At 59.9% G+C, this 23199-nt stretch overlaps 1 protein-coding gene across 1 annotated transcript in view; it reads left to right on the forward strand.

The window, feature by feature from the left end:
- The window catches only part of SFXN5 (sideroflexin 5), a 74360-nt gene that overhangs the window by 18799 nt on the left and 32362 nt on the right, over window positions 1–23199 (forward strand). The window contains exons 3-6 of the mRNA XM_044429525.1: window positions 9368–9445; window positions 17105–17131; window positions 18102–18156; window positions 19486–19511. Of these exons, the coding sequence (XP_044285460.1) occupies window positions 9368–9445; window positions 17105–17131; window positions 18102–18156; window positions 19486–19511 (186 nt within the window). The remainder of the gene's footprint in view (window positions 1–9367; window positions 9446–17104; window positions 17132–18101; window positions 18157–19485; window positions 19512–23199) is intronic.

Consider the following 23199-nt stretch of genomic DNA (forward strand, 5'->3'; position numbering starts at 1 on the left):
CTGCGGGCCCCTTCCGTGTGGTCAGCCCCCTGCTTGTGCCACCCAGGGCTGGGCTGTGTGGCAGGTCCCCGGGGGCTTGTTGCGTTACGGGGTGGGCCGGCGGCCACGGGGGCTTCCTGCCGGAGACCGAAGGAGCCCAGCCAGCCGCCTGAAAGAAACGGAGGCGGCTCCTCTTGTGCGAGGCCTGCTGGGGCCTCGCGGGGGCCCTGCTCTCCCCTCCTCTCAGTGCCCCCCCCCGGCCGTGCTTGTCAGCTGCTTGCGAAGCGCTCGCCTCGCACACCGGCTCCCCTGACGGATCCAACAGGCGGCTGCCGCACACTGTCCCAAGCGAGCGAGCCCCAGTTGCGCGTGCTGAGGAACCGGAGGGTTAAGTGTGGGCGCGAGGGGACGGGCCTCCCGGCTGCAGCCACACGGGTGAGATTGGCCAGCGAGCGGCGGGAGTTTCCTGCCGCTTGTGCTGAACGGCTCTGGAGCTGGTCGCCTGCTGGGTTTGGACCCTGCAGTGACCCCAAAGCAATCCTGGGCTCGGGGCGTCTTGTCCATGAAACAAAGCCACCCTGCAAAATTCCCAGGACGACGGGATGCCGTGTCGTTTGAGCTCGCTCGGTGTGTCTGCAGGCGGGCTCCTCCCTCGCCCAGGCATGCGCCGCGGTGCACCTGGCAGAACGCTTGTGGCGCCTTGGCGGCAGCCTGCAAGGGAGCCGCGTCCGCCAGCTCTTGAGGCAGCTCCCTCACAGGCCGGCCGAGGCTCACCATGGCGAAATACCACGGCCGGGTTCAGACAGCTTGCCAGAGCAGCAGTGGTGAAAGACCGTCATGGCTTGCTGTGGTGCTTGAACCCAGCCACTGACCGGGTGCGGTGGTGTATCGGGTATTTCTGCAACGTGATCGGATTTTGTGCGGGTCGTTTGGTCAAATGCAACTTCCCTGTTTCTGTTTGGTGAGGAAAACGAATAGCCGAAGCTGCACCGGGTGGCGCGTGTGTCCTTGCCGTGCATGCCCGTTCCTGCCGGCCAGAGTGCCTGTCGATGCCTTCATTAGGCTCGACCCGGGTGCCACTTCAGGCGCCAAGCCAGACTGGCATCGCAGTTCTCGTTGGACGTCGCGGTGCCTGTGAAGGTTTGCTTCGCCATGAAGGCGGCCCTGCCGCTTCCGTTCAGAGGCATCCACCGGGGTCCCACGCATGTCGCCAGGCAGCTCACCCCCGCTTCACACCCAGCTTTGGGGGTTTGCTTGGCGGGGGGCTGCCAGCCGGGGAGCCCCTGTTCCTTGGGGTGCCGTCTCTGTGCGAGCAGCTGCCTCAGAGCAGGGGCCGGGCCGCCGAGAGTTAACTCGGAGCTGCGGAGAATGGCTATGGAAACCGGCAGCAAGGGCCGATGCCCCCCCCCCCCCGCGAGGGGCCTGGGGGCTCTGAAGCGGCCCATAGAGGAGTTGCTGGGAAAGAAAAGCTGGGAGGAAGCGCCTCTGTGAAAGGCAGAGCTCTGACTGGGGGTGCAGCTTTGTCCAAGTGCCTGGACCGCATCCCGGAGCGGGGGCAGGAGGGAGCCCTGCGCAAGTGGGGCAGGCCGTGCTCGCATCTCGGCCCCCGGCTCGCTCCTCCTTTTGTGCCCGTCCCTGGCCCTTCCGTTCGGGAGTGGGCCGCGGGAGGACCGCTTTTAACCCTCGCGTGCCAGAGGGGCGACGTGCATCGGGGACCCCGGGGTGCTTCAAGCGGAGGCTGGCGCTTTTGGCTCGTGGGCGGCATGTGTCCCGTGAAGCCTCGGCCAGGGTTGCCACGGCAACGGCGGGATCGCCTCGGTGGAGGCAGGCAGGCGGGGGCCTGGCCGCTCACCCACGTGTTCCCTCCGGAGGAGCACCGTGTCCCGGGCGGGCTGGCTGCGGAGCGGGGCTCACGGCAGGTGAGCGCCGCGTGGGCCATGCGCCCCCGGCCAGCACAGAGGCTGCTGGAGCGCTGAGCCGGCCGCCCTTGTGCGCCGGCCCCTCCCCAGCGCCGTGGTCGCCTTCCACTCGCTCGGCTCTCCGGGGACACGTGTGGCATCAGAAGGACGGCAGCTGGCAGAGCGGGAGGCGCTTGGCTCCCCTCTGGGAGCCCTTGGCGCGCCCGGTCACGTTCGTTCTCCCACTCCCGCATTGCCAAGCACTGGCTGCCTTTTCTTTCCTCCTTTCTTTCCTTTCGCATGGCAGGCTGCTGCCTCTGAGTTGAATGGACGGGAAAGTTCTTGTTTTGCCGCGGCGGAAGGAGCGCGTCAACAGCGTGTCAGCTCGGTCCTCCCTTTTCTCCCTGCCAAAGCAAAACCCCACTTTTTCTGTTGCGCTTCCTCGTGGGAAGCAGTTGCCAGAAGCCGCAGCTCACTTGAGTTAAATGGGACAATCCATGACGGGCACGGCAGTGGAGCAAATGTGGGGGCGTTCTCCTTCACCTCGAGGGGAGAATGGCGGTCCGTGGGCACGAGAGCATCGAAAGCACTGCACTCGCTCGCCCGGCCTCCTTTTGCCCCCGTGGCCGCCCAGGTGCCCCGGGGAAGGCGCACAGGCAGGACATGGAAGCCTCCCCCACCCCTGCTCGTGCTCCATGCGTCATGCTCCTCTGTGCCAGCACTAGTGCACACACCGTCACTGGGAGCAGGAGCTGCGCCTCGGTCTGGACTTCCTTGGATGCCTCCGTGGGACCCGATCCAGGCGGTGCATGGCCCACCCGCCCGTCCGCATTGCCTGGCTCCCCGAATCCCAAGCCGCATGTGTTTGCCGGCTTCATGCAAACTGGGAGCTTGGAGCCGCTTCCACCACTGTTTCTCTGGGAGTGCCGCCTTCCCTTCCGGCCCCGTCCGGCTCCTCCCGGCTCTCGCATGCCCAGCACTGGTTTAAGCCCCGGGGCGGAGGAGCCCTTTGGTGGCTGTGGGCAGGTTCCCTTCAGCCTGTGGCTGCCTCCTGTTTCGGGCCCACATCGGAGCAGAGGGTGGGGCCAGCCCCACATGCTGGCCTGGCTTCGCCTGCATCTCCGTCACCAGTGGAAGCCTTAGGAGAAGCAGTCCGCCATTTCCGAATGGGGAAAACGCGCCCCAAGCCGGAGAGCCCCCGCATGCTGGCTCCCTGTGGGATTGTCAACGGCTGGATGTGGCCCCTGCGGGGCTGTGCTTCGCCCGCGTGGCTGGCCCAGGGGCTGGTTTGCCCTGCCCGTGGGGAAGCCCTTAGCGGGGCAGCCGTGTGGCCCCATCTCTCGGAGCAGGCAGCTCGGGGTCCCCTTCCCGCCCCTTCCCCCAGCCGGGTGCCCTTCCCTGGCTGCGCGTCTGCTTCTCACGAACAAGGCCTGGCTGGCAGGCAGGGGTGCGCCCCACACATAATCCGAAGCTGGCTCAAGGGCACCTCCTCTACTCCGGGGGGCGGGGCTGGCCTTTCCTTCATCTCCCTCCCTCCCTGCCCCTTTCTGGAGGCCCCCCAGGTTTTGAAGTCTTAGCCTCGATTGAACCCTCGAGTCCGTGTGCTTGTTAAGAAACAGATCTCACATTTCAATGTACTTCGGACTGCAACCCTGCCATCTGGCAGGTCGGATCCAGAACCCATTTTTAAAAAATTCTTCCCGCCTGTGCACCCGGCCCGGTATTCCCGGGAACCGCAGCGGCACGGCTCCCTTCCCTTCTTTGCCGCGGTCGAAATGAAGATTCCCAGCTAGCGGCAGCCCGAGCAGGCCTGATTTGATGGGGAAGGGAAGAGTGAGGCCCCAGCACTAGCCTTCTCCTATTTTTATTTACCCGAGGATCCTGTTGAAACTTGGCAACTGTGGCTCTGCTAAAAAAATCGTGTAAGAGGATGTCTGCAAGGGAAAGCGCTGTTTCAACGAAGCGAAAAATTGCGGGTGAGCACCATGTCTGCACTGACAAATGGACTGCCGGGGGCTGCTTGGTTTTAAACAAGGATAAAGCCACTTGCCTGACAGGTCCTGAAAGTATTAAAGGAGTACAATGTTGAAAAGGCACTTGGAATCCCATCACAAGAGCTGCTCCATATTTCAAGGAGAGGTGCGGGCGAACAAGTTAAATTCTCTTTAAAAATGAACGTTTTTGCGGCAAAATAGCACGCTGGGCCAGCTGTCGCGTTGCTGAATGGATTGCTGGGAATGGCAGGCCCTTTGCTAGGAAGTACGTGGCGAAAAGTGACAGAGGGAAAGTAGAAACAGAAGCAGAGTGGGTTGGGGGGGTCTTCCCTGCATCTACTCTGACCCCCCCCTCCACTCATGACATCCGACCACGCGCATGTCCAGCCTGTCTTTGGACACCCTGATAAGGTGTCCTGTTAGGGTGTTTCCCGAGAAGGTAGTTGTGCCAGTTTGTTTGCCGCTACAATCACCAGCCGTCTTGAAGAACTAGGAGGAGAGCTGCATATGTTACCGATGGTCAAGGCACAACGTTTCGATTTTTTCCTTTGGCATGAGATGCAAGCAAACGGCACTATAGATGCTGCTCAGCCACTAAAATTGATCAGGGATAGATTCCGATTTGGGAGTTACGGAAGAATTGTGTGTGATGCAGAGCTGGAAAGGCACTACAACCACAGAAAACGTTCCTGAAGGTGTGTGCATCAGCAGAAAAGCTGGGTCTGAGTTGGGATAAATGGAGCAGCATCACAACTGATGGTGCAAGAAATGTGGGGAGCAAAGCTGGTGCCGTTGCAGGAAGCAACGAAGAGATGCTGGAATTAAATGCCACACTTCCCACGCGGTTTCACTGCATCATCCACCAGCAGGCCTTGTGTGGCGAGAGTCGCCAGTGGGAAAGTGTCCCGCCTATTGTATCCAACGTTAATTGCATCAGGCATCGTGGCCATTCTCATCGTCAGCTTCAAAATTTCTCTCGGAGATAGATGCAGAATGTGGAGATGTCTTGCATCACGCAGAGGTCGGGTGGCTCAGTCGCAGCGGCAGCGTCCTCAAGCTTGTTTTGGTCGTCGTTGAGAAGTCGATGTCTTTCTCAAGGGCAGAGGTGGTCAAGAAGTACTTTCTGACTCCGGTTGGATGTTGATTCGGCTTTCTTAACCGATATCACAGAGCGGCTGAGCACATTCAGTCTAAGGTTGTGGGGGAGAGAAAGCTTGTGTGGGACATCCGTTCTGAATGGAAAGCTTTTGGAGCAAAATGAAACATTTTTGTGAAGCAAATTAATGGAAGTCACTTTTCAGACTTCTCATGCTGAAATGAACTAACACTTGGGAAAGACAGAAATTTACAATCCAGCGTTGAAAGACATCAAAGACACATCAGCGGGGTGGATTCCAGAACTGATTCCCTGATTGCCATAAGCATGGAACGAAACAAGGAATGTTTCAGAATCAATTTCAATAGCACCAGAAGACGCAAGTAACTTTTTCAGATGCAATTAATTGATCCGCAAACCTGTGATCATCTCAGAGACATTAACAAAAGAAATAGTCTGGCAGAGGCCTGTTCTGGTCTCCTTGATATATTTACCAGCCTAAAAAAATGGTTGCAGGCATGTTTCAGTCTTTGGCACCACACATCTCTGAGCAAACTTTTTCAAGAAAAGTCCTGCCAAACTAATTTCATTTTTTGATTGGGTAGCCTTCCGGATGGGCTGAGGCGGTGCTCTGCCAAAACTTTTGACAAAATGCCCCATGACACCCTGATCAGCAAACTGGCTAAACATGGACTGGATGAAACAACGATCAGGAGGAGCCACTGTTGGTCACAGAGCTGGATTGAAAGCGGGCCCGTCAGTGGCGGCTTCTCGAATTGGGGAGATGTAACGAGCGGGGTGCCGCAAGGTACCATCCTGGGACCAGGGCTCTGCAACTTCTGTATTAATGACTCGATGGGGAAGTGCAGGAAGGATGATCACAACTGCGGATGACACGCAACGGGGTGGGACAGCAGATACTCTGAAGGCGGAGAGAAGAGTCAAGGTGCGCTTGCTGGGCTGGAGCGCTGGGCTGAAAACAACAGAACTAAAGTCAGCAAGACGAATGCCAAGTTCTGCACTCAGGAAAAGGGAACCAGCTGCACACTTGCAGGATTCTTCTCAGACTGGAGGGAGGTGACGAGCGGGGCGCCGCAGGGCTCGGTCCTGGGCCCAGTGCTCTCCAGCATCTTCATTGATGATTTAGACGAGGAAGTACAAGGAAAGAGAATCGCATTTGCCGATGATGCAAAACTGGTGGAATAGCAAACACCCCAGAAGACAGAATGAAGATCCAGGGCGACCTTGACAAATTTGTACACTTGGCTGAAAGCAGCAGGATGAGATTCAGTAGGCACAAGCGCCAAGTCCTCCACCTGGGAAAGAGAAACCAGACGCATCGAGACAAGATGAGGAACGCGTGGCTCAGCAGAACTGAAAGAGAAAAGGATCTTGGAGTAGTTGTGGACAATGGGCTAAACAGGAGCCAGCAACGCAATGCAGCTGCCCAAAGGGCAAGTGCTATTTTGGGATGCATTAACAGAAGTATTACTTCCAAATCACAAGAAGTAGAAGTTCCCCTATACTACTTGCTACTGAGACCTCGTCTGGAATACTGTTTCCCATTCTTGGCATCAAGATTTAAGAAAGATGCAAAAAAAAAAAAAATTAGAAAGGGTCCAGAGGAAGGCAACAAAAATGATCCACAGTTTGGAAACACTGCTGTATGAGGAGAGACTGAGGGAGCTGGGCATGTTCAGTCTTGCAAAGACTGAAGGGAGACATGGGGTCCCTCTGCAAGTACCTCAAAGGCTGTCGCAGAGAAGGAGGTCTCTTCTGGCTGATGCCGGAGTGCAGGACGCGGAAGAATCAAGTCTAGTTGCAGCAGCCCAGATTCAGGCTGGACATCAGGAGAAGCTTCCTCACTGTCAGAACAATATGCCAGGGGATCCAGCTGCCTGGAGAGGCGGTGGGCTCTCCCACCCTGGAGACATTCAAGGCGAAACTGGGCCGCCCTCTGAGTGGGGTGGTGTGAACTGGTGTCCTTCAATAGCAGGGGGTTGGACCTGATGGTCTTCATGGCCTCTTCCAACTCTGCTCTTCTATGATAAGATGAGGAATACTTGGCTTAATGGTACTGCAAGTGAGAAGGATCTTGGAATTGTTGTCAATCATAAGCAGAATATGAGCCAGTATGAGGAGACATTTCCCCTTCTCCCTTATCAATTTTGTCACGTGCTGTCAAGTTGTCTCCAGCTAATGGTGACCCTTTGAAGGAATCGCTCCAAAGTGACCTGCCCGTCACAGCCCTGCTCAGCTCTCCCAAGTTCCGTGCCGTGGCTTCCCCGACACCGTCCGTCCATCTCGTCTTTGCTCTTCCCTTCCACCTCCTGCCTTCACCTTTCCCTGGCATGATTGTCTTCTCCAGCAAGTCTCGCCTTCCCATGATGTGCCTGAAGTGCGGCGGCCTCAGATTCGTCCTCCTTCTAAGGAATGCTGTGCTTGAGTTGACCTAAGGCCCACTTGTTGGTCTTTCTGTGGGTCCAGGGTGTGCACAGAAGCGCTTCTCCAGCACGATGTTTTGAATGCACTGCTTTTCTTCCGATCGACTTCCTTCTCTGTCCAGCTTTCACACCCATGCATTGTGACTGGGAGCATGACAACACGCACGCTCTTGGCTTTGGTCTCCGGTAAAATGTCCTTCCGCTTGGTCTTTCCTGGTGCCATCACTGCTGCCCTTCCAAGTCTCCGTTTTCTTCCAATTTTTTGGCTGCAGTCGCCCTTTGAATTGATGACTGAGCCGAGGTACGTGACATCTTTCACCATTTCGATTTCTTCACTGTTGACAGTAAAGTTCTGTGATTCTTCTGTGAACATGTTTTTGTTTCCTTAATATTCAGCGACAGTCCTGCTTTTGTGCTTCTTTCTTCACCTTTATGAGGAATTGTTTCAAGTCATACTCTCTCATATTATTAGAACAGAAAGTGAGCACCTCATGGCGCTGATTGACGGGAGGTTCAGGGCTGACAGAAGGAAGTCTTTCATCAAGTACAGAGTGAAACTGTGGAACTCACTTCTGCAAGATGTACGGATGGCCACCCATCTGGGTGGCTTTATTTATCGATTTTATCAATTTATTTCCTGCCTTTTTCCTACAAAGGGCTCAAGGCAGCTTACATCTGCTCCTCCATCTTATCCCCACAACAACAACCCTGTGAGGTAGGTTGGGCTGAGAGTCTGTGACTGGTCCAAAGTCACCCAGTTGGCTCCATGGCCGAGCGGGGACTCGAACCCAGATCGTCTGAGTTCCAGTCCTGTGCTCTTAACCACCACACCACACTGGCTCTCTGGCTTTAAAGGGGAACTGGACAAATTCATGGATGAAACGTGTTCCTTGCTGTGGTTTCTGACTAGCTAACTGAAGGGTGTCCTTGGGGGAATGAGAAGGGAAGGAATGAATTACGCTGCGCCTCTGAAGGGCAGGCTGGTGGCACTGGCTGCCCTGCTTTCGCGGAGTGTGAAGGGCTTTCGTGGGGTGCAGCAGGGCAGAGGCCAACGCCTCCGGAGACAGCGGCCTGGCACGTTTGGTCGAAACCTGTTGTGAACTCTGATGAAACACAGATCAAAAAACCCTTTCTCCTGGCAGAGGGAGTTCTGCGTGGGGGGCACCGAACTGAATGCAGAAATGCCTGAACTTGGGCCCTGCGCCAGGCAGGGGCTGGCTCTGACGGCCTTGAGGGGCCCTTCCAGGCCCCCTCCTCCAGGCAGCCTTGGCAGGAATTGCTTTCGGAGCCCCCCGCTCTGAGGCAGGGCATTAATGCACCAGAGCAGCAGGATGAATTCGGCCTGGTTGCGTTTGTCCAGCTTGCCGGGGCAGCTCTGCACGCCAGCTGGGGGGGGCGCCCGTGGACCACAACGGCGTCTGCCCACTGCCCTCGTGGGACCTGCCCGTGCAGGAGCAGTGTGTGGAGCCGCCTGCCGAGGCCCGGGTGATGGTGCGCGATCCCGTTTGCTCGCTCTGCGTCCTGACAGCTCCTGGAGCGAGAGGAGCTGGGTGGCCTCCTGCGGGGGAACGCTCGGAAGAGTGTGGCTGAGACCCCCCACCATGGCTGGGTCACGGGTCCTGCCCCCCAGCGCTCCCTGCCCCCCAGCCGCTTCCTGCTCCATGCCCCCCCCCCCGAAGGTCAGGCTGCTTCTGCAGCCGGGCCAGGCCGGTGGTTAAGCCCCCGAGGCATGGTGGTGGTGGGTGTCCCCCTTCCAGCCCCCGCTTGCAGAGGGCGGCAGACCAGTGGGAGTGCAGGTGCTCCGGCCCCCGGGGGGAGGCGGCTCATGCCAGAATTCAGCCAGGCAGCCCCCACCTCAGCACAGCAGCCGCCTTGGCGCGTTGTCCCGCCTCTGTCTCGATTTTCCCGGCGGAGGGTCTTGTGTGCTAACATCAAACCTTTGCTGTCTGTTTACAGAGTCGCCTCAAAGAAGCTGTGCAGTTGCTGGAGGACTTTAAACGCGGGACTTTGCCCCCGGGGGTCACCAGCAAAGAGGTAATCCGAGGGAACGCTCTGCTTTCCAGGTGCCGCGCACACGCAGCGTGGGCTCCCTCGCGGGCAGGTGGTCCGTGTGCCACAGGCATCCCTGCCGGCCGGGAACGTGAGGCTTAGGTGCGCGTCCCACGTGCGCGTCCTTCGCCCCCAGCCCCGCTTTCCGCGCACTGACCTCCCGGCGTCTCACGCAGCGTCCATCCAGGCAGCTGGGCGTTGTGGTGCTCGTGCGGCAGGGGTTGCGCAACTGGGGTTCTCGCTGCCTTCGTGTGTCGCCCAGAAAGCCGCCGGGTGCTTTCCCCGCGGAAAAGGGGTGGCTTTGCGGGATCAAGCCCACGGTGCTGGACCGAGGGGGGGCCCCAGCGCCTTCTTCGCATGTTGTTCTCCTGGGCAGCCAAAGCCACGGGCTGCAAATACTGGCCATGTTCACTGAATAGGCCCATTTGGATCTTCAGTGATCCTGGGCGGGGAGCGGGGGGGGTCCATGTTTGATATTTTAGGCAATATATTTGACCCTGTCCAATAGCTGGCAGGGACCGGCGTGAGGCGGTGTGGGGCTTTAGGTTCGGCAGCTTATGGGATTTCCTCCTTGACAGTCTGAGGCTGCCAAGAAGTCCAAAGGACGCGAGTTTCAAGTCCCAGGTAAAGCTTCAGAATTTGAATGGCAGATTGAACTTCCAGCCCTGCAGATCTGCTGCCGCCACCTCTCGGGGCCGTTCTCCCCGTTCTCCCTCAGTCGGCGGCCAGACGCCGGGGAAGCCGGCAAGGGGGCGCGGTGGCCCGTCCTCGGTAAAACGAGGCGCCGCCTTGAAAGGAGGCGTCCCCCTTCCGTCTCCCGTGGCCAGTGGCCCGGCAGGGGTGCGAGAGCCGCCTCGGTTCAGGCAGAGCCTTGCTGTCCGGGTCGATTGGCGCTCTCAGCTTCTGTCTTCGGCTGGCTCTTGTCTCACCACTCTTGAGGCCTGGCCAGGCTGGCTTGTGCACCCCGGCCGTGTCTGCAGATGGGCCGTGCCCAGCCTGCCCCCCGGTGCGTTGGACGACACATTCCATCGTCCACAGCCTGCACGACCGTATTGGCCAGGGAGGATGTATGTTCCTAGCTAAGGCAGCACGATGGCAGTAGGCGGGGAGGCCGCTGCAGCCCACGTCTGGCCGACTGAAGTGTTTATTCCTTCCCATGTTTATTTGCAGCGCCCATAAGCTGTGGGGCTCACTGGGCAGCTCACAGTGCCCACGGTGGCAACAACAAAACAATTTCATATAAACAATAAAAAACTACCAGTAAATAGTACAGTAAGACGATAAAACCAGGCATTAACGTAATAATAAAGCCATATAAGCAACCTAATTAAAACAATCATAATAAATAAAATTATCTGGCAACTGAAATTTTAACATGGCAGTTGTAGCATAAGATCAATATAGTAAACCATTATAAAACCAGCCAACTTACTGTAATATTTGCAGAAAGGGAATGTCCTCAGCTGGTGTCGGAATGAGAGAAGAGAAAGCTCCCCGGAAGTGCATTCCACAAGCGGGGCGCTCTTGCAGAAAAGGACCTTCTCCTAGCCATCCCCCCCACCACTCAAATGAGGGGGGGATTCAGAGAAGGGTCTCAGATGAGGGTCTCCATGACTGAGTGGGGGGGCATACGGAGACAGGCCTGCGCTTGGATGCCTTGGCCCCAAGTCATGTAGGGTCTTGTATGCTATCGTAAGCACTTCGAATTGGGCCTGGGTGTCCCCGGTCTCTGCGTGACCTTCCTAAAGACTGTCACTTCGGGCCGGGGGCCAAGCCCATGTGCCCAGTGAGCTCCCGAAGTTTCCAGCCGGGGGTCTGGAAGAATGCCCAGCGAACAGGCCGGGCATCTCGACACCGGCCATCTTCAGCGAAGTCCGAAAACACAGATAACGCCGCTTGCTGTTTGCAGCTCTGCCTGCATTCATTCGTGGCCAGCCGCACCTCAGCGCAGCTGATGAGATGTGCCCGCATGCTGCCTCCCGGAAGGCCCCCCATCCGGGTCTCTGCTGAAGCCGTGCCTCCCCCTGCTCTCTAAGGGGCGAGCCCCTCTGCCTCCGGCTCCTGCTCTCGGGGAAGCACGGGGTGCCCACGAGGGTCTTGGCTCCTCCTCCAGCTCAGGGCAGTCCTCTGCAGCCACAGCAGTGGCTTTCCCCGGGTGAGGAGTCCTTCAAAGCAGCCACAACAGAGGGGCAGGGAGGCGTCGCGTGGGCCCCTCTGCTTCGGCCCTTCCCAGAAACGGTTCCACCATGGTTTGGCTTCATCCCTGAGGCCCCACACATGCCCCGAAACGCACTGGCTCTTGAGTGCGCTTGAGCTGACACTGCAGAATGAAAAGCCGTGAGTATCTCTAGGGAACTACGTGCTCTCCGATGACCCATCACAAATGCCTCACATAGTTCTCAAGAGATACTCATGTGAGGTTAATGGCAGGCCACGCGTCTGTAAGTCCATAACCTGGGGACTACCTGTATGGCAACCCCCTGCCCCTCCCTCCCACTGCCTCCCTCCCTCATGCCAAAAAGTGACTCAACAGAAACATAGAAACAGCGAGTCAGAAGGGGCCTCCCGCGCCATCTAGTCTGACCCCCAGCTCCAGCCGGCTCCGCTCACGACATGCCCACCATGTGCACGTCCAGCCTATCCTTGAACACCCTCATCGATGGGGCCTCAACCACCTCCCATGGAAGCCCATTCCACACCCTCGGGGTCCTGACTGTCAGGAAGTGCTTCCTGGCATCCAAACGGAACCTGGGCTCCCTCAGCTTGGCTCCATTGGGGCGCGTCCTGCCCTCCTCTTCAGGGAAGAACAGGTCTCTGCCCACCTCCATGTGACACCCCCTCACATACCTGCATGTCGCCAACAGATCCCCTCTGAGTCTCCTCTTCTCCAGGCTGAAGAGACCCAGTTCCCTCAGTCTCTCCCCATATGGCTTCCCCTGCAAACCGGCCACCAACCTTGTGGCCCTATGCTGCACTAACTCCAGCCTGGCTCTATCCTTTCTGTAATGAGGGGCCCAAAACTGAGCACAATGCTCCATTTGCAGGTGCACCAGAGTCGTGTAGAGTGGCAGAGGTACCTCTCTCAACCTGGAAGCCCCACTTCTGGCTATGCAACCAAGGGTGGCGTTCGCCCTCTTGACCACCGCATCACACGGCTGGCTCATGTTCAGCCTGCAGGCGACCAGCACCCCGAGGTCCCTTTCACAAGTGCTGCTCTCCAGCCACTTGTCCCCTGACCTGTACTTATGACACCCATTCCTATGCCCCAAGTGCAAGACCTTTCACTTACCCACACTGAACGCCTTCCTGTTGTCTCCTGCCCACTTCCATAGTCTGTCCAGATCCTTTTGGAGCTGGAGTACCTGCTCCTGAGTTGTGGCCACTGCTCCAGTTTTAGTGTCGTCTGTGAATTTGATCAGCAGACTGTTCACCCCTTCTTCCATGTCATTGATGAAAAGATTGAACAGGATCAGTCCCAGGGCTTGTCACCATCCGCCATCCCAGTGATTCCCCACTAACAGTAGCCCTCTGCTTTCGGTCCCTCAGGCAAGAGGCAGTGCATCGGTCTATCCCAAAACCCCTCAATTTCTCAACCCGGATATCATGGGGCACTTTGTCAAAGGCCTTGCTGAAATGCAGGTAAACCACATCCACTGCATCCCCTCCATCTAGCCATCTCGAAACCTTGTCATAGAATCCCACAAGGTTTGTCTGGCAGGACCTGTTTTTGCGGAAGCCGTGTTGTGTGGCCGCCAGCCTCCCTTCCCTATCTAGCATTGCTAGATCTCTCGCTATTATGAGCCTTTCCATTGTTTTTCCTTCAATGGATGTAAGGCTAACCGGTCTGTAATTCCCCATGTCCCTTCTACTACCCTTTTTGAAAACTGGGACCACTGATGCCACCCTCCAGTCCTCTGGAGCTTCACCCGTTCTCCACGAGGCCTCAAAAATGGAGGCCAGAGGGTGTGAGAGAACCCCTGCCAACTCTCTAAGTACTCTCGGGTGTAACCCGTCAGGGCCTGGCGCCTTTGTAATGTCCAATGCCCTGAGGAGCCCCTCGACTTCAAGGGGGGTGACTCTAATCGGCAGCGCAGAACCACCTTGGCCAGGTGGAGCGCAGGAGAGCCAGCAGGTCGGAGGGAGGGCCGTCTCGCCAGCAGCCGGGCAGACCTGCCACCCCGGGAAGCTCACAGTGTGTTGCAGTGAGGACCGTTCCGGCTTCTCACCGTTCCCCTGCCCCAGTGCTTGCTCTGAGTGACGCTCTCTCTCTCTCTCTCTCCTTCTTCCCCCCCCCACCTACATTCCTCAATTAAATTAGTCCCAAGGACGCCCTAAGCAGATTGCAAAAATACCAACAAAAACAGCTCTGGGGTCATGGTAGCTTTTTCAAGCACCTTGAAAAACTCTGAGCAGGCTGGGCAGGCTGGGCTGCTCCGTGTGGCTGGGACACCGGTGTCCACAATCCTGGCGCATCGGCTGTGCTGATGGGAGCCGTGATCCGAAACGCCGCCAGAGGAGCGCTTGCCTGCCTGTGCTCTGGAGAGGGCTGCGCCGGTGCCCTCCGCCTCAGGCCAGGCGCCCCCTCTTCCGGGCCGGAGGGGCCGGGTCCCCGGTGCTGCCATGCAGTGAGCCGGCACGGCCTGAGATGCTCCCAGTGGACCAGTGCCTTGGACGCTTGCTGGTCTCTTGGTGGAGCCAAGCTGGGCTTTAACGTCGCCGTCCTCGCCAGTTGCCTGGGGGGCGGCTTTCGTCCCAGTTCTTCTGGCTGGGGGCGTCCCGAGTGCCCCGAAGGGAGCGGCCGTGGCCTGGGGAGCGCACGCCTGCTGTGCCAGCCCTTCCGTGGGGCCCGGCTTGGTGCCGATCCCACGCGTCCTGCCAAAGCCTCAGAGATGGTGGTGGGGCCCACCTGCGTTTTCCCCGAGAGCTGTGCCGGGTGTCAGCCGGATAGAGCAGAGCAGCTCTTACGGTCCTCGCGGCATTTCAGCGCCCACGGGGGCCTGCGGGGGCCCTTTGCTCAGGAGAGTCGTGCCCCGAAGCTGCGGGGTCCAGTCCCGCTCGACTGTGGAGGCGGACGCAGAACGCGACCCGCCGCCCTGCAGCGCGTGTCCAGCGAGCGGCCGGCCTGCGGAGAAGCGCCGCTCGTCCCTGTGTCCCGTGGCGACGGAAGCGGGCGGTCGGTGGCCCCTCCAAGGCTTCCGACGCGGCGTGGGCTGGCTCCGCGGGGGCGCTGGCAGCCGCTCTGCTCGGTTCCAGCTCTCTGCTCTTGGCGGCCCAGGAGGGTGGCTGGAGAGAAGGGCGGCTTTGGCGGCGCAAGGAGGGAGGCGGTTGGGCGAGAAGTCCGGAGAGGGGAGGAGCGCCCCACGGTCGCTTAAAAAAGACCCCCCTGGCGGCTCAGGAGCAGCGAGCAGCTTCCTCTCCTTCCCGCAAGATCAGCCCAACTCCCCCCACCTGGACTCCTGGTGCAAATGGCCCATGGCAGCCGGAGGCTCCCCGAGGCGGGCAAGCGGGCTCCCGGCCGGTCCCGGGAGGCGTCGGGGCAGACGCCGTCGCAGCGTCTGCCCCAGGAACCGGCTTTGCCCTCGGCAGAGCAGGAGCGTCCCCGGCGGGTCACCCCACGCCCCCAGGAGCGGGTCAGGGACCGGCGGCTGCAGCTGGCCGGCGAGTCAGCCGAGACCCGCACAGCCGGTGCAGAGGCCAGCACGAGGCAGGGGTGCGCATGTGCCCCGGGCCCGCAGCCTCAGCCGGGCGTCTTCTCGAGACCCAGGCGGGGGCTTTGGCCTTGGCGAGGGGGAGCAGCTGGAGCCCCCGCCACCACTGCCCCCTTTGGGGCCGAGCCTCTCGCTCCCCGTGCCCCTCCCTGGCCCAGAGCCCTGCCCTCCGCAGGGCCCCCCAGCCCAGATGGAGGTGTGCAGGCGGCAGCAGAGTGCAGAGCCCCCGCCCGGCCAGCCCTTCCCGGCCCCGCTCTCAGGAGGCCCTCCCAGGCCCCCTCGTCTTCGCACCCAATTAGCGTGGCAGGAACCTTTCTCACCTGCAGGGCCGCCCCCCTGTGGTGGCCCGAACACTTCCCGCTGCCCAAAGCTCCCTCTCCGGACTTCGGGTGAGGACTCTGAGAGGACTAATTAATTAGCATGGGCGAAGCGCTGTTTAAGTGCTGTGAATTTCCATTACCCGGCACATCCAGGGCTCGCCTGGGCAGCTGCTTCGCGTCTGTGACTGTGCTGGTTCCAGCAAGGCGCACGGCGGGGCCTGGGGGAGTGAGCGGCCCTGCTGCGGGGCAGGTGGCGGGCCGTGCGAGGCTTCCCAGCCCAGCTCAACAGGGTCGCTCTTTCTCATGCACCCCCCCCCCCGAATGGCTCCTTGCGAAGCTCAGGGTGCGAAGAAATGACCGGCAGGCCGGCCCCCGTGGCCGCCGGTGCGCTCCTCCAGGCAGGCCCGGTGGGGCAGCCTCTGAGCAGGGGGCCCCTCAGAGCACCTCTTGGAGCTGCCAGGCTGTGGGCAGCATTGCTCTCAAGCAGCCTCTTGCGTGCCAGGCCGTCGGAGTCGGGCGCCGGCGGCTTCATTTCCCCCCCGAATATGGCCGTGCCAGGCGGCAGGTGCGCGCCACCGGGCTCGACGGTCCCTCGACGTTTGACCTGCTTGCCCGGCGAAAGCGAGGGGGGGCTCGGTGGCGCCGGGCCTGGCCGGGTGCTCTCCGTGGGCAGGGCTCCGCGAGCAGGAAGGCTGGCTGGGCATTGCCCCCTGTGCCCTGCAGGTTGGCACCGGCTGGGACGGTGGACGCTTCCGTGTGACTCCCCTGGGGGTGCCTGGTGGGGGAGCTGAGCCAGGTGCTTGGCCTGCATTCTCGGAACGTGAACATCCTCGGAGGCAGTGCGCTCCGCATTCTGCTTCTTTTGGCGCAAAGCTAGTATGAGTGTTGCTTGTCCGGCGATGCGCAGCCAGCGCCTGGCTCTTGGGGTTCCCTGAGGTGTGACCCTGCAGGGCCCCCATCACGGGGTTGTCACAGAGGAGTGGTGCTTGGGCGCAGCAGCGTGCTGCAGAAACGCCTCCTGCTGCGAGCAAGAGAAGTGTGCCGGTGCGGGGCAAGGGGGGGTAGGTGGGGGCTGGGTCGCCAGCAGCACCTGGAAGCTCCTCACCCCATCTCTGCTGCGCACTCATCCGGGAAGGGGTGGGAAGAGGGGCCTTGTCCTCCGGGACCCGCGGCAGCATTCCCTTTTCCCGGAGGCAGGAGCAGAGGTGCACCAGGGTGGCCTGGAGGGCCACCCTGCCAATCTCCGGCCTCTGGGCCCCTGGATGCTCTGCACGGGGGACGGGTGGCCACTTCCTCGCCGGCTGGGCGTGTCACGAGGACTGGCTGGGCGGCCCGGTGCAGGTGCCTCACCCGGCTCTTTGCGAGGCAGGCGCAGCCTCTTCCCCTCTGCCTGAGGCGTGGCTGCTCCCGGGTGTTCGGGTGGCCCCCGGGGGCTCTGGCTCGTGTGGAGGCATGCCTGGGCTCCGTGGCCGCTTGCTTCGTGGCCGAGGCAGCGGCAGGCCAGCGGTGCTCTTTGACGCTTCCTTTGGAACCTCTGCACCGCACGGTCATGTCTCGTGTGAGCATCGATTCTGGAAGCTGCTTTCCTGGCTGACCTGTGTCTTTTGTTTTTCTAGCTTTGGAGAGCCCAGAAAATAAAGCAGGTAACGCTTCTTGCTTTCCTCTGCCCTGTGTTGCTCTCACCCTCCGCAGGGGACAGCTGCCTGCCTTTCCTACCGCTCTTCGGCTGCCTCGCTCTGCCTGCCGGGGCCTCCCGGTTCCTCTCCCAAGGCTCTTCCGGAGCTGCCCTCGGCCGCCCCCTGCGCTGGCCCGGGGGGACACTGAGGCGCGGGGCAGAGCGGCGCCTGCACTGGCGGCCGCCTACAGGCTCAGGAGTGGAGCCCCTTGCGCTCCAGGCTCCTGCATGGCGGAGCGTGGCCACGGCCCTCCTGGGCAGGCCTCCTCCGCAGGGGCGGGTTGCTCCTTTTCGGCTGCTGGGGGGCAGAGGGCTGAGCCCGCCTCCTCACGGGCTCCGTGCTTGGCCTTCGGCCTTGCCTGCCCTGCAGCCGCGAGGCTTGTGGGGACCCCCTCTGGGGGCCTTCCCCAGCATGGCTCCAGCCGCGCGCGGCTCGGGGAGGATGGAGCGCCGCAGGGGGCAGTGAGCAGTCTCCAGCGCAGGACGGACGCGGGGTGGTGTGGGGTGGAGGTTGGGGCGTGAAGGGGAGAGCACGGGGCAGTCTGCGGAGGGCAGCTGGGTCTGCCGGGGCACCCGGGGTGAGGAACCGGTGTGGGAGCGGAGACTCCGTTTTGTGGAAAGGACGGCAAAGGGCGGGCGCTCTCAGCACGCGCGACACGGGCCGGCAGCCCTTCTCCAGCCCTTTGTCTCCTTGTCTCTGGCAGCTTTCGAGTCTGAGGGCTTGGGCGGCGAGGCGGGGCGGGGCAGCACCGGGAAGCCCTCTTGGGGCCAGCGCCCTGCATGAGGCCGAGCCCCCGAGTGGCCGTGGCCTCCCTGCCCCGCAGTGTGCAGGCCGCCCGCTTGGCGGAGGAGGGAGAGCCCCCGGGCGGTCCGTGAGAGCTGCTCCCGGGCGTGCGGGGCCCCCTGCCCCTTTCTCACTGTGTCTGGTTCTTTTGCAGGCCATCCTCCACCCGGACACCAACGAGACGATTTTCATGCCTTTCAGGATGTCAGGTAAGGCCCGGACCCTGGGCGGCCTGCAGGAAGCTTGTGCCTGGGCCCTGGTCGCGCTGGCGGACTGGCTTGGTGTCCCTTTCTGGGGAAATAACGGCAAAGGAAGGGAGGGTCCCGTTTGCAAGGCGCAGAGAGTCAGTGGCGAGCCGAAGGAGCGAGTGCCGCGGGGCTGGGGGCGCAGCCGCTCCCCCAGTGTCGAACCGACAGCCCTCCGTCTTGTCCACCTCCTCCCGACTTGCTGGCTGCGCAAGGAGAGGGAGGCACGGGGGGCGCTCTCGGCAGGGCCCTCGCTGCAGCTGCGGACGTGCCCTGGCAGTTTTTTAAAGCCCAACGGAGGTGGCTGCACGAGGCAGGCGGAGCCGCAGGGAGGGGGGCAGCTGAGGCCCCCCTGCTGGACTCCCTGCAGACTCGGGCGAGTGCCACGGAGGTGGCGGGCAGTGCCAAGCGGGAGAGCCGTCCCCGCCTTCCACTGCTTCCCACTCTTGGTGCCTTTCCCACTGGAGATGGGCCCCTCTCGCCGCAGGAAAAGGAGCTGCGAACGCATTGGCCCCGTTGTCGGGGCAGGAGGAGGAAGGCGGGCGGCCGGTGTGGCTCGCCCCGAAGTGTGCCGGGCACTGGCGGACGGCAGCAGCAGGCGGTGACGCAGGCGCGAGCACGAGGCGCGGCGGGGTTTCACAGCGCCAGCTGAGCCGCTCTGTGGCCCGTGCTGGTGATCCGGTGATCCTCACGGTCGCTGGCCACCTACACAGTTGCAAGGGGGCCCACGAGGCCAGGCTGGGTCTTCCGGCAGGGGGGCAGCAGGCAGGAAGAGGGCAGGCTGGCCCTCGGGCAACCCGGCTCTTGCCTCTTCCGTCGCTGGCACTGCGAGGCAGGGGCTCGCTTGGGCGTGAGCAGGTGAGGCGGGCGTGTCCCAGGAAGCCCGGTTCCGGCCGGACATCGGGAAGACCTTCCCGATTGCTGGAGCAGCGTGATGGCGGGGCCCGTGACCTGGGGAGGCGAGGGCTCTCCCTCGCCGGAGGCCCCCAAGGGGCAGCTGGACAGCCCTGCGAGGGGACCGTTGAACTGGGGCCCGTGGCCCGTTCCCCCAGCTCCACTCTCCCGTGGTTCTGTGGTTCTAGTCCAGCTTCTTGCCATGCGTGTGGTGAGACGGCATCTGCGCTTAAGTGGCTGCTGATGTTCATGTGAGTCTTTGGGGAAACCGAAGACCACATTCCCCACTATGAGCCTGCCTGGGTTTGAGGGTCCTCAGGAGAGGGCGTGTGATCGTAACTCTGTTCCGGGGGAGGCGGAGTGTCTGAAGAGTAAGACGTGCTTTTCTTCCCCTTGCAGGTTACATCCCTTTTGGAACACCAATAGTAAGTATTTTGGCACCACATCCCACCTCCGTTTGCAGCACACAAGGAATGCGCTGTCGATCCTTGCTTGCAAGTCTCCACGTTTGGGGAGGAACATTTGGGGGGAAGTCTGGAGAGGGCCTTCCGGCAACGGGTCCCGGGCCCCGGAATCTGTTGGGGCCCCGTTTGACAGGAGACACGTGGCCCGAACCTCCGTGCATGGCGACCGCCGGAAACCTGGGACCTCCCTGTTGTGCGCTCCTTGGAGGAGAAATCTGGGAAGCGCGGCCGCAGGAGCACCTTCCCCCAGTCACAGGCACATGCCCCCAAATTGCGCTCCCTCTTGCCCTGCGGCGCCCTTTGTGGTGCCCACGCGTCTCCTTCCCCTCCCGCCAGGCCCTCCACCTGCGCACCTGCCTGACGCGCTCAGGGAGAAGGCGGGCCTTTGCAGAAGCAGGGGAGCTCAGCTTGCGGCTAGGCCAGTGATGGCGAACCTTTCAGAGACCGAGGGCCCAAACTGCAACCCAAAACCCACTTATTTATCGCACTGACCTGCCATGCAAAAGCTCGGATGAGTCACGGCTAATGAGAGGCGGCTTGTGACGTCATCGCCTGGCACCGCTACTCCTAGCTGCAACCATCCAAATCGTGCCATGACACCTCGATTTTCCAACCCTACCCCTACCCTGGTGCCCACCCCTCACCCTAATAGAGGGTGAAAGTTCCATTGAAGAGAGGGCGATTTCGAAAAAGGCTTTCTTGAGTAGCTTGTTCTGCACTGTTTAACATTTGTGCCCATGCAAAACACATTCCAACTGTCAGAATCACACCAGGACACCTCGTTTTCCTAACCCTAACCCTACCCTGGTGCACACCCCTAACCCTAATATAGGGTGAAAGTTCCATTGAAGAGAGGGCGATGTTGAGAAAGCCTGCCTTAAGTATGTATATATCTCCTTGGCAGCACATTGACTGGCCATGCAAAAGTTTGGACGAGTTGTGGCTGATGCATCGCAGTCTGTGACGTCATCACCTGGCGCCGCTACTCCTTTTCAAGCATGCGCATGGCCCCTGTGTGTGCCATTATTGCAGTGAGACAGAATGCAGCACAGATGGGGGTTTGGCAGAGGCAGTCTGGGTGAAACTTAGGGGTTTTGACAGGGAAAGGGAGCTGGCAGTGGGGGTATGTTATCGCCCTCCAGGTCAACTTGAGACCCTGGATGATGTCCTGGCAGGCCAGATTCTAAGGATGTCTCAGGGGAGAGACACACTAATTATGGGAGATCTCAATCTCCCGGATATTAGTTGGGAGACTCACTCGGCGGTGACAGCCAGGTCACGTCGCTTCCTAGAAGCTATTGAGGGAGCGTTTTTCACACAGAGGGTCCGAGAGGCAACGAGGGGGGGAAACATCCTTGACTTGGTCTTGACCAATAGGGAGGCGCTGATAGATGAAGTACAGATTAGGGGAGCTCTGGGTGCGAGTGATGACTCCATCCTTTGCTTTGAGATCAGGGGACTGCGGGTGTGCAGCAGGTCGAGCACTAGAAGCTGGGACTTCAAGAGGGCCAGCTTTGGCCAAGTGAAGGCCAGACTGGGGAAAGTCTCCTGGGACAGGTTACTGGAAGGCAAGCGAGTTGAGGAGGGGTGGCTGGCACTCAAAAGGGAGGTTTTGGAGGCTCAAGCCTTGACGATACCTCTAGTCAGTAAGGTGAGAGGCGAAGGAGAGCACCACCATGGATGCGAAAGGAGGTGGTTAGAGGGATTAGACAAAAGAGGAACCTCCATAGGAAATGGGCACTGGGGCAAATAGACAAAAGGGAATACCGGGAGGAGGAGGCCCGTTGCAGAAGGATTCTTCGCAAGGCTAAGGCTGATTACGAGCTGAGACTTGCCAAGAATATCAAGAGCAACAAAAAGAGCTTCTGTCAGCATGTAAATAGGAAGAGGAAGGGGAGACAAGTGGTGGGACCACTAAATAAGGAGGGAGGAGATCCAGTGACTGCTATGAGGGAACAGGCACAAATGCTAAATGACTATTTTGCCTCTGTCTTCTCCCCAAAGCAGGACGGGGGAGATCCGCATAGGAGATTAGATGAGGCCGGGGACTTAGGGGCACAAATTAGTCACCCCCCTTGAAGTCGAGGGGCTCCTCAGGGCATTGGACATTACAAAGGCGCCAGGCCCTGACGGGTTACACCTGAGAGTACTTAAAGAGTTGGCCGGGGTTCTCTCACGCCCGCTGGCCTCCATTTTTGAGGCCTCATGGAGAACGGGTGAAGCTCCAGAGGACTGGAGGGTGGCGTCAGTGGTCCCAATTTTCAAAAAGGGTAGTAGAAGGGACATGGGGAATTACAGACCGGTTAGCCTTACATCCATTGAAGGAAAAACAATGGAAAGGCTCATAATAGTGAGGGATCTAGCAATGCTAGATAGGGAAGGGAGGCTGGCGGCCACACAACACGGCTTCCGCAAAAACAGGTCCTGCCAGACAAACCTTGTGGAATTCTATGACAAAGTTTTGCGATGGCTGGATGGAGGGGATGCAGTGGATGTGGTTTACCTGGATTTCAGCAAGGCCTTTGACAAAGTGCCCCATGATATCCTGGTTGAGAAACTGAGGAGTTTTGGGATGCACCAAAGCACCGTCCGGTGGATTAGGGCATGGTTGACCGACTGAAGCAGAAGGTAACCATTAGTGGTGAATCACTGGGATGGCAGCCAGTGACAGGTGGGATCCCCCAGGGCACTGTCCTGGGGCTGATCCTGTTTAATCTTTTCATAAATGACATGGAAGAAGGGGTGAACAGTCTGCTGATCAAATTTGCAGACGACACTAAAACTGGAGCAGAGGCCACAACTGAGGAGCAGGTACTCCAGATCCAAAAGGATCTGGACAGACTATGGAAGTGGGCAGGAGACAACAAGATGGCATTCAGTGTGGATAAGTGCCAGGTCTTGCACTTGGGGCATAGGAATAGGTGCCATAAGTACAAGTTAGGGGACAAGTGGCTGGAGAGCAGCGCTTGTGAAAGGGACCTCGGGGTGCTGCTTGACTCCAGGCTGAACATAAGTCAGCCGTGTGATGCGGTGGTCAAGAGGGCGAACACCACCCTTGGTTGCAGAGCCAGAAGTGTGGCTTCTAGATAAAGAGAGGTATTACTACCACTCTATACGACTCTGGTGTGCCCGCAATTGGGAGTATTGTGTTCAGTTTTGGGCCCCTCGTTACAGGAAGGATATAGCCAGGTTGGAGTCAGTGCAGCGCAGGGCCACAAGGTTGGTGGCCGGTTTGCAGGAGAAGCCATATGAGGCGAGACTGAGGGAACTGGGTCTCTTCAGCCTGGAGGAGACTCAGAGGGGATCTGTTGGTGACATACAGGTATGTGAGGGGAAGTCACACAGAGGTGGGCAGAGACCTGTTCTCCCCTGCAGAGGAAGGCAGGATGCGCTCCAACGGGACAAAGCTCAGGGAGCCAAGGCTCCATTTGGATGCCAGGAAGCACTTCCCGACAGTCAGGACCCCGAGGGCGTGGAATGGGCTCCCACGGGAGGTGGTTGAGGCCCCATCGGTGCGGGTGTTCAAGGACAGGCTGGACGTGCACATGATGGGCATGTCGTGAGCGGAGCCAGCTGGTGCTGGAGGTCAGACTAGATGGCCCGGGCGGCCCCTTCTGACTCGCTCTGTTTTCTATGTTTCTGTTATCCG

The sequence above is a fragment of the Varanus komodoensis genome, unplaced genomic scaffold (assembly GCF_004798865.1).
Source record: "Varanus komodoensis strain SLA01 unplaced genomic scaffold, ASM479886v1 scaffold2, whole genome shotgun sequence".
Taxonomy (NCBI): domain Eukaryota; kingdom Metazoa; phylum Chordata; class Lepidosauria; order Squamata; family Varanidae; genus Varanus; species Varanus komodoensis.